At 41.9% G+C, this 11,248-nt stretch overlaps 1 protein-coding gene across 2 annotated transcripts; it reads right to left on the reverse strand.

The window, feature by feature from the left end:
• Positions 1-5,531: 5,531 nt before the first annotated feature.
• Positions 5,532-10,927, reverse strand: bcl2l10 (BCL2 like 10). 2 transcript variants are annotated; one of them, XM_027032094.2, is made up of 3 exons: positions 10,787-10,927; positions 9,161-9,575; positions 5,532-6,381 (listed from the first exon to the last, which is right to left on the reverse strand). In XM_027032094.2, exons 2-3 carry the CDS (start codon positions 9,566-9,568, stop codon positions 6,259-6,261), a joined length of 531 nt encoding a protein of 176 aa, XP_026887895.1. In that variant the 5' UTR covers positions 9,569-9,575; positions 10,787-10,927; the 3' UTR covers positions 5,532-6,258. The 2 variants fall into 2 exon arrangements, with proteins under 2 accessions (XP_026887895.1, XP_026887894.1); XM_027032093.2 differs by having other exon boundaries at positions 10,759-10,926.
• Positions 10,928-11,248: the final 321 nt, after the last annotated feature.

An 11,248-nucleotide genomic window follows, 5' to 3' on the forward strand; every position in this document is an offset into this window, starting at 1 on the left:
TCTCTTTATTGTGTGAAAGTGTTTGAGCACATCATTAGGTTGTAAGTGCTTTGAGTGTTAACACTAATCTATACATTTCTACAAACACCAGTCTCCTCTATTGGCTCACATCCTGTTCCGCTCTGAGCTGAAGTAAAAAAATGTTTAATGCTTTTCAGCAAGCTGGACAAGTATCATTCTCCGACCCTTTGTAATTGTCTAATGTCGAACAATGGATGTCAGGGAGCTGATGTGATTAGCTCATTCTGAACCGCTGCGTACAGCTATTGTAATTATAGGTAGGATAAAGATTCCAGATGCCACTGTTTACCAGAATACATGAGCAAATGGTGCTGGTTCTGGAATGGTATGTTTCTGCACTGGAACTGTACACTGAAGCCCCGACACCTGAAGTGTAATGTTTTTTATTTGAAACTCATTCACAAGCTTTTGGTCACAAGCCTGCAACTTGTATGCAGATACATGCATTTTAAGCATACAAAAAAACTACCAAATAAAATAACAATAATATGGCCACCACCAGCTGTTGAGTAAACACAGTATAAGTAAAACATATCTGCACAATAGCCCCCTTTAAATCTGCGATCTGTTATTTTTAGTAATGGGATTGAGGTCACTGTATGGTAATAACTGCTTAGGCTGTTGTTAAATATACATAACTCTAAACCGTCAGAGAGAGATAGAGAGAGGGAGGCAGAGGCAGAGAGAGAGAGAGATGTGCATGCAGAACATTATCATTTCTCTAACGGAAACAGAGACAACCGATAAATAGTTACGCTGAGCATGGCACGTTACCAGGTTTCAAATGTCCTGCCGGTCTATCTGACGCTGGTCTCAATGAGCGGGAGAGATTAGGATCTGCTCGTGGGGATCCATCACATCCCGTAAATATCACTGTCGTTTGCGGACGCTTGATTGACACTAAGGTCAAGAGAGGTCAGGATTTAATGTAACATGACACACTACAACACAACCTCTGTTCTAAACGGGGAGTTGCCAGTGCTTTGAACGGCTGTACAGAATGTCCCAGACAGAAACACACTGCTCAGACGGCTGTCACAGCCGGTTAATAATTGAAGACTGGCCTACAAAAATGTAATGGGCCAGGAGGTGGAGTTCCCTCCCACAGGTCAATGGATGACAAAGCTAGAATCTTAGGACAAGACACTCCAGGCAGTGAAGATGTGAATAGCATGCTCTTTAATGCCTTTTAGCAAGACCTGTATCAGCTGAGGCGTGTGTGTTATCAGAGCAGAGCATTTCCCCAAGTCATAGCTACTATTTGTCCTGTCCTGTCCTGTCCTGTCCTGTCCTGTCCTGTCCTGTCCTGTCCTGTCCTGACAAATGCACTGCTAAGGTTTCAATGGGGCATATAATATAGGATGAGTTAGAGCATAACATATATCTTTATGTTCTTTATCTTTATGTATTGGGTTTTTTGCATATTTCAATCTTTTTGCAGATCACAGACAGACATTACTTCCAGCTCCTTTACTCCAAACCTGGCTGGGGAGGGATGTTGTTATGTTTAAGGAGCCATTTGTGAATTATATACACATAGCATAATCCCCAGTGGAAAAGGCCCAGCTGGAGTTGGGCTTAGTTACGCTACTGCGTGATAGGAAACCACACAACAGATTGATACATGGGTAGAAAGAGGGAAGGCATAGATATTATTCTGAGCTGAAAGGGAATACATTTAAAAAAAGGCAAGCAAGTAGCCTACATGATTCATGTGCGTGCACGTGTATTTGTGCGTGTTGTGTATATATATGCATGTGTATCTGTGCATGTTTGTGTTTATTTGCGTGTATATGTGCATGTGTGCATATGTTCATGTGTGCATATGTGCATGTGTGTGTATACAGGCATGTGTATGTGTGCGTGTGCGTGTGTGTTTGTGTGTGCGCGCGTGTGTGTGTGTAATCAGATAAATGGGAAGGTGGATCTCAACTAGATTTTTTAAAAAACAGAAGTTGTGGAGACTTATTACTATGATACATAATAATAATAATAATAATAATAATAATAATAATAATAACGACAAATAATTATTAGCAGTAGTATGATCATTATTATCTTATTAGTATGACAAATAATTAATTATTATTAGTAGTATGATAATAATAATAATTAGTAGTAATAGTATGACAATAATAATAATTATTAGTAGTAGTATAGCAAATAACAATGATGACAAATTTACTTTTATGGCATTTAGCTGACACTTTTATCCAAAGTGAGTTACAATTATGATTGAGTACAACCTAAGCAATTGGGGGTTAAGGGTCTTGCTCAGGGTTCCAACAGTAGCGTTTGAACCAGCAACTTTCTCATTACAAGTCAAGTACCTTAACCACTGAGCTACCACAAATAAAATGTCATATGTCTTATCATTATCATTTCCTTACGGTGTGTTGGTTGTAATTAGCAAGCAAGCTGATTTCAGCTGACTTTGAACCTTTTGAGAGATTTCAGCACTATCACTGCTTAGCAACCCAGTTGGTCACCAGAACCATTTCCAAAAAACACATTATGAGCCCACACTCACATTCTACATCCTCCACAATATCCCTGCTAACAGCTCTGAGACACTAAAAAAGAAAAAAAAACACGCAAATAGTCATTTTCTTGGTATTGCAGTTAAGCTCAGAGGTCCCAGAGTTTAGTTTGAGAATGTTTATCTGCCTTTCTTTAATTGCAAAATCAGTTCTACAATGTCCAGTGCAAATGGGCTAGTGAGATGGAATATGGTCACAGGTCTGACCAATGTTGCATCTATCAGAAAATGCACCCAGACTGAGAGTCAGACAGAACCCAGTCTGAGAAGCCAGACAGAACCCAGTCTGAGAGTCAGACAGAACCCAGACTGAGAGTCAGACAGAACCCAGTCTGAGAAGCCAGACAGAACCCAGACTGAGAGTCAGACAGAACCCAGACTGAGAGTCAGACAGAACCCGGACTGAGAGTCAGACAGAACCCAGTCTGAGAGTCAGACAGAACCCAGTCTGAGAAGCCAGACAGAACCCAGTCTGATAGTCAGACAGAACCCGGACTGAGAGTCAGACAGACCCCAGTCTGAGAGTCAGACAGACCCCAGTCTGAGAAGCCAGACAGAACCCAGTCTGAGAGTCAGACAGAACCCGGACTGAGAGTCAGACAGAACCCAGTCTGAGAGTCAGACAGAACCCAGTCTGAGAAGCCAGACAGAACCCAGTCTGAGAGTCAGACAGAACCCGGACTGAGAGTCAGACAGACCCCAGTCTGAGAGTCAGACAGAACCCAGTCTGAGAGTCAGACAGAACCCAGTCTGAGAAGCCAGACAGAACCCAGTCTGAGAGTCAGACAGAACCCGGACTGAGAGTCAGACAGAACCCAGTCTGAGAGTCAGACAGAACCCAGTCTGAGAAGCCAGACAGAACCCAGTCTGAGAGTCAGACAGAACCCGGACTGAGAATCAGACAGACCCCAGTCTGAGAGTCAGACAGAACCCAGTCTGAGAGTCAGACAGAACCCAGTCTGAGAAGCCAGACAGAACCCGACTGATGGTTTCTGTGATGAGTCTGAGTGCGGGCTACACACACTCCTACAGCAAAGCCTGAGACATTTCGAAGAAGCCCTTTCAGAAGATCAGCTGTGTGCAGCACCATCTTTTACATCACCACATTTGCACTTTGATGTGGCTTGTGTAGAGGTGGGGGTGGGGGCTGCAGATGTTGGAGCCATTTATTAAAAATTCGCTTCACATCTTTGCTCGGGGGCAGGGAAACGCTGAACGTGGTCATAGAGTTGGAAAGCAGTGAGTACTTCACTGTGCAGAACCCAATCTGGAGAATAAGCCTCCAACCACAAGATGAACCATGACAGATCTTGGTCTTGTGAGTATATGAGACATTAAAGTGAGCTTGTTATATACTTAAAATGGCTATTTTAAAACATATGCAATACTATAAAAATGAAGAGCGAGAGAGAGAGACAGAGAGAGATCATTCTGCATCTTCTAACCCTGACACATCAGGAGATTAAATGTCAGACCAACATTAGTAGACTACTGACAGTGAACATACATGCTATGCTGTATGTATTCTGTACATCCTGGAACAATTTCAAGAGTCCACCACTATGGGTTCAACTCCTGCTACACACTGAACAACTAAATCCATCTGCTGTTGCAAAATAAAAGTCCCAGATAATCATTCCCTTTCCTCACAATAATAGGTTCCTGTGGCTAATGAAAGGACATGAAGACATCAGACAAACTCCTGAGTGGCTCTCGGGCTCTGGGAGGCACAAAGCTCTAGGCTTGTTTTCAGGAATGGTGAAACATAGACACTAAACTGAGTACTGGCCCTCCACAGGAAATCCAGTAGAAGGCAGGAAATGTGTCAGTAGGTCAACAGTCTGTACTGCTCTGAGCAGCACTGCTCAGGCTGACAGAAACATAGTTCCAAAATTGTATATAGCTTCAGATTTGCTATGTAGCATATACAAGATCAAACCCAAGGTGTATTTGGCAAAGCAGGAAAAACCCAAGACTATCCAATATCAGGAAAGATCCCCTAACCTATATGTTTTTTGGTGGACAGTCCTCACTTTTACATTGTACAGCTAAATGAGAAATCCTGCTTTGTGCTGTCTACAGGAACAGAAAGGGACAGAAACCGTCACACCACTTAACTGCAACACTCTCAGCTCTCCGTGCTATTTCAGAAGATCAGGTAGCCTGGAGTGTTAGCCCAAATGCCACGATACGGTTTCGCTTCACAATTCTTGCTGTAAAGCGATACACCATTCATGGAGTGTTTAGCAAAGGTACAGCTTACACAGCAGGGGAATTAGATTTCAGTGTGTAAAAGTTCAATGAAACACGAGCAGCGTCGTCACAAGATATGATCAAGAACGATGAGGAACTGTCTCTTTCAGAATCTGAGATACCTAGCTATGAAACTGTACCATCTTCATTTGAATTGGCAGTTTGTAAATTTGAAGATTCAAATAGAATATGCCATAATCTGAAACCAGAACCACATTATGAAAGAGTCTCAAATCCAAGATCCTATTATATTTTTTCATAGCACTTACAAACTTACATGAAAGAATTACCTCTGTGCCATTTTCAGCAGTTGTAACACTGCACTTGTGAGCTGAAGTAGTGAATTTAATTGTAGCTAGCTATCAGTTTCAAATCTGTGAGGAACACGATAACTTCAAGCAGCATAAACTGTCTGACTGTGCAAGCTCTTCCTACATGTTCTAGCAAATTAACCACACAGTGAAGCTGGATTTAAACTTTTTTTTTTTAAACACTATTAATTAATTTGATGTTACAACAAAAATATTGCAGCAGGAAGATTACGTCAAAGGAAGTTCATTCATAAAGTTGAATGATCCAAACCTGCTTCTCCCACAACACTTAGCCTCTCTTGGTGTGGTTTTGGTTATGAAAAGGTTTTTAAGACCAATATACTCAACGCCATACTTGCATATGTGCACACAAAGGCTACTACCAATGAAGCTACTAGAGACAAAACCAACCTTTATGTTCTTTTATTACGAAAGTGTTAAATAAATAAAATGATGCAAAAATAGGGTCTGTCCGTGTAAAGAAATGCCTGAAGATACAATTTGTTCTTAAAACGATAAATAAATACATTTTACAAACTGAACTGGTCATTCATGGGTTATTAGCATATAGCAGAAAGGCTTGAAGCTAAGCTAGCACCTTCAAAACATTTGACTTCCACAAAATTTGTAAAGAAAAAGACCCAAAAAGAAAGAAATACAATATGAAATGTAAAATAATATACACAAACACACATTAATTACGTGTTGCTGGCTGATGTTTACATTGGTATTTATATAAATATAATATATTACTTTTGTGCGTTGCAAACGCAGTAACCATTGGTGAAAACTTTTTCAGAAGAAAGTACAAAAAAAATTTAAAAAAATTCCCATTTTTTTCTTCCACACAGTGAACCTGTTAAATGTTTATACATGAAAGTGATGACAAGCACTCAGAAAATTAAAATGCACCAAAATGCAAACCATCATTACCTGCCTTATTTCTGAAGGCCATGTTACAGATTTTACAATTACCAATGAATAGTTTTCCATAACTGACTGAGAGGAGTGATGGTGTAAAAAAGGAATAAACAACACATGTGCAAATATAAAGTTGAACTGAGAACTTGAACTTGCACCAGAATAGAATAAAAGAAGGAAAAGCTGTGTGAACGAGATGGTGAGATGTGGGGTTCAGCGCACCAGGAGAAACGTCAGGCCCGCAAGACCGACTCCAGCGGCGGCGAAAAGGGCTGTCTTCATGGAGGACTCCTGACCCACGTGGCCCATACCGCGGAAGAACCTGCAAAAACCCTCCTGCACGAGAAACACAACACACAGCTCATAAATACTCACTGGGTCCATCATTTCTGAACCTGAACACTGCACAACAAAAACAAAAGTTGGCTGACACAGCATAGTAACATTAACTGACAGCATTTTAAAACTACATGGAGCTCTTCCCTTTCAACAAGGTGGAGGACAAAATGTTTATTTCAATCAGATACGGATGGTAGTATACACAGTCTGACTCAATCAATCATCCAGTTGTTATGACTAGTTAATATTCCATTATATACACCACGCTTGAATTAGCATATAGCCGCACAATTCCTCTGTGTTCTCAGAGAAAAGCCAAGCTAATCATCTCTAAGTGAACAGAAGGAAAAGGGCCTTTAACACAAGATTAATCTTGGGATTCAACTAAAGAACTGATTTAAATTAAGCCCAGTTAACCACCAAAAAGACTTCAGTTATTTAATCAAATGTCATGACAAGGACACACATGGAGAACTCAAATTCCAAACAGCGTATAGACATGGAATCAAGTTACTGCCCAGGTTCTTGTGACAAAGTATTTGCTTTTTGTGAGGAGCAAAGAAAAATGGTTGTTTCTGTTGTCATTCATCCAGCATCAGAAATATTGGATTATCCTTAGTAAACTTCATCCAAGATTAAGGAATAAAAACATAAACCATTTTAGCGTAAGCCTGCATTATTCTGAACTGAGATAATTCAAGTTTGCAGAAAATCAACAACAAACATTGTCAGAAGTTAACGTTTTCTCAGTTGAAAGCCAAGCGTGCTGGAGCCAGCAGGCTATGCAGCTGTCTGGAGAAAGCCACCTGCTGTACTGGGCAGAAAAGCCCAGGTGCTGGATATTTGTGCGGGTTCTAGCACTCGCTTGTGTTCTGCTTTCAAGGGGAGGCAATTTTAAAAGCTCTGAGGCGTGGAGATCAATAGCGTGTTAACACAATAGACTGAAAGGCTGTGGTCTCCAAGTTAGACGCCAGCTGTGTGTTTGTGTATGCAGCATGTATTTACATGGAAGAGATGAGAGAATGAGAGAGTGCGCCCTCTTTGTCAAAACAGACTTGGCATGATAGGCTCCTAAACAAGACTCTGACGTACTGAATTACTGTCTGAAATGTTCTCGCCTTTTTATTCCAGTTACAGGGCAGTAAAGCAGTGAAAAGCTCCTTTATGGGCTCCTTCACAGCCTCTGTTTCAACTGAAGTGGCATTTAGAGTCATACTGAACTTGTCTAAACAAGCTCCCCTCCAAGACGGGGAAAACATTGCTCAAAAAGTGTCATGGTGAAGGTAAAAAAACCCGTCAGGGATGTATGACTACAATGATGCATGAACAGAAACAGCTCGTCACCGACGAAGCGTGAGCAGATGGCAATTTTTGAAAGGCTTATTCTGTTCTAAAGTTCAAAACAGAGAGAAGCGAGAGAAACTAATGCTGTGGTCACACAGCAGGTAAACGTGGCCCAAATCCAGATCTCTGGCCATAACATCTGTTACCTCACCATCTCACCTCTGAAACCTTCCCTCACGGCCAACGTTGATCTTTCTTTCCCAGCACTGCAAAATTGTGACGAATCTAGAACTGCACTGGTGTAAAATTCACACCAATTCCAAACTGGTTTTCACCTCACATTGACAAATTTTGGGTTTCAGTACTACACATGAACATGTCCCAGATCGCAACTGAAAATGGCAGATTCTGCATTTTTGCTGTCAACACATCTGTGTCACATAAAGATCATATTTGGGCCACTCATCTGCTGTGTGAATACGCCCCGTTTTTGCTCAATGTACAAAATATAGACTATAAAAGTAAACTTCTAGTACCTCTGGGGTAAACCTCTAGGATTAATGTATACACTACAAACATAAAGCTCTAGTAACACACACATTACTGGATTTGCTTGGCTTCCATCTCTATCTAACTTCTATAAACAGAGAAGCAACAGGAAGGTGCCGGATCTGTTGCTCTCTGATCTCCAGCTGAAACTGCTGACCCAGCATGCATTTACACTTAGTTCTAAAAGCGCTGAGGAAAGAACACCAAAAGAAGTCTGCTTTCAACACGCCACTTTTGGCCTCACCAAAAATGAAAGCGAAAAGTGTTGTGGGTTTTTAGAAGTCCTCTGGGAAACAGAAAGTGCCACTGGTATCATCTGTTCTTCCTGTTAGTGGCCTGGCACATGTGATTTCGATAAAACCAAGTCAGTGTGAGTCATCCCTTCCCCCGCCCACTGTTTTTTGACGATAACGAGCATGAGTGCTACCTCAGTCCCCACCTCTTCATTGAGGGTCTTTTTATTGGTTTCACTTCTGGCTTGGTCTTGCTTTTCAAACTCCCCAGTTCTCAGTTCTCTTTTTTTTCTCACATAACCTTCCAGCAGCCTCACTAAAAACTCTCCAGACAAGCTAAAAGGCCTTTAAGTAGAGTGTATTATGCTGTGATCACAGTTTTACCAAACCCACTTTTTCTTTGAAAAAACATCATGCGTGTCATATGTGAGGAGCTTTTTTCTCACGATTAATTAAAAAAATAAATAAATAAAGTAAAACATTTGCAGCCATGATGTTTTCACAAACCTTAACAGAGAATAAAGCCTGTCTGGCTCACAATAAAATGCAGTTTGTTTATCTTTATTTTCTTCACCGTAAGAATAACTTTACAACCTACATATTGCAGTTTCACATTTCAAATTACCTGCCAATACCCAATTGCTACCGTTTACATTGAAGACTAGAGACCAGCAGACTAGAGACCAGCAGAAAGAGTGGCTGACACTCACCCAGCCTTCGTTTTCCTCCAGCCAGTCTCGCTTCTCTCCTCCCAGATAGTCTGCTATCGTCTCGGCCAGACTCCGGCAGCACTCTGGCCCCTCTCCCCTGGAGAACAGCTCGGTGGCCAGCACGCCCGTGAACGTGAAGAGCGACACCACTCGGCCCCAGTTCAGCTTGCCATCGTTGACCAGCTCAGCCATGACACTGCGAAGGCAGGTGCTGGGGTCTGAGCCGCACGCCCCCAGGAGCCTCTGGGACAGGGAGCGGAACTTGGAGAGGTGCTGGCGCTCCATCTCTTTGGCCAGGCAGCGCATGGCCTCGGCTGATTCGCTGGGAGGTGTCCGTCGGATCCCGGTGCAGAAGTCAATATAATCTTCTGCCAACACCAAAGTCTCTTTCCTCAACCAACAGGACATTTTTTTTCTACAATAAATAAACAAATCAACATTACTTAATACAAAATAAGTAAAATTAAATAAAATACACATGCTGCTGCTACATTATTTTCCACCAGATGGTGCAAGTGTGCAGTTCTTAGTCCATTCAACGATGCATTTGCAAGTTCTGTCAGCAACGACACCAAAAAAATCATTTGGACATGCGACTGTTGGTTTGCGATAACGCTGTAATTAACCCATTTTACTACCCCAAGAGTTCGTTTTGACAGCTTGAAGGAATTCAAATGGTAAGATCACAGAGGTGATCAAATTCAGTCGATGGACTAGTTGCTTCATTTCACATCTTGCCTTACACCTGGGCATACTGTCGCTTCACTGTGTTGTTCCGGTCTCGGTGCTTTAAACTGTGGTCTGTTAAAGTGGCCGTTGGGTTTCGTCCTAATTACCAGCTAACGTTCATTTTGGCAGGTGTGACCAGCCTTAAGTCTAGTGTACAGGGGAATCGAGGTGGTTTCTACGGGTTTCAGCCATTGTAATGAAACACTGATCTTACCCAATGCCAATTCAGAAGAGTAACGCTACCTACTAATGTTACCTACACAATAACACATACCGAAAAAGCACTGATGGGAAATTAGCATAGGGGGGTGACCCAAATAAATGTTTGTCAAGCTCTACCGCCTACTGACTAGCTAGCAAGCAATTTATGTAGTGAACATTAACAAAGCAACCTTGACATTTCCTTCACACAGGGACCAGCAAACTAGAATAGGCGAAAATAAACTGCACGGTTTAACTAACTAAAGCTATTTATTAATCTGATGCCAAAATGCTAATATCTAAAACACTGAAATATTACTGACCCACACCAGCGAGTTTACCTGTAACCATCGTATACCAATAGATAGCTAGATTATATTACACAAAAGAAGATTAGATTATATAGATTATATTACACGAAGCCGGCTGGTTAGCTTTAGCTAGACAGCTAACTTGATGGACCGCATCTGTCAATGAGACACAAAGGGAAACCCGACCGCTAACATACCGCACCGCCTTTAATCAGACACACGTCCGTTAATCAGGCACGCATCTCATGTTTCCATTATTTAAATATTACTGATTGTTCCGTTTAACCTGGAAAGGTTTCGACGCTTAAAAATATCTAACTTTAAAACATGAAAAGCGGAGGGGGGAAAAAAACTCACCCTCCCAGCGATGTGGATCTGCACTCACCGCAGGTATCAAGCGTCAGCGTCACCACCAGACAAACCCTCTAACTTTAACCCTAACCTTAACCTTAACCCGGACCAGACCAGAACGCTCACACACACCCTGACCCAACCCCTAACCCTAACGCTGCCCCTCCTCGCCGCTTTTTGGCCCTGTGTTTCGCTACCGAAACCCTGTATCTTGTTCTAAAACGCTATGGAGCTCCTCCTCCTCCACCCGTCCTCAATTGCGTCACGGGGCCACTTCCGAGTTCAAAAATAACGCGGACCACCGCAGAGCTATAATAAAACACCCCTAAGTTCCTCTAACAGTGAGGAGAGCTACACACCGTAAAATCACATCTAATTTCGCCCGAATTCAGAAGTGGCCATTTAACAAGCGGACAGACCAAAACTGTAGTTAATAAACACACAACAATGTTTCATGCTGACTAACAGGATAACGGGCTTTATCGTGAATAATCGG

The sequence above is a fragment of the Electrophorus electricus genome, chromosome 4, assembly GCF_013358815.1.
Source record: "Electrophorus electricus isolate fEleEle1 chromosome 4, fEleEle1.pri, whole genome shotgun sequence".
NCBI lineage: Eukaryota > Metazoa > Chordata > Actinopteri > Gymnotiformes > Gymnotidae > Electrophorus > Electrophorus electricus.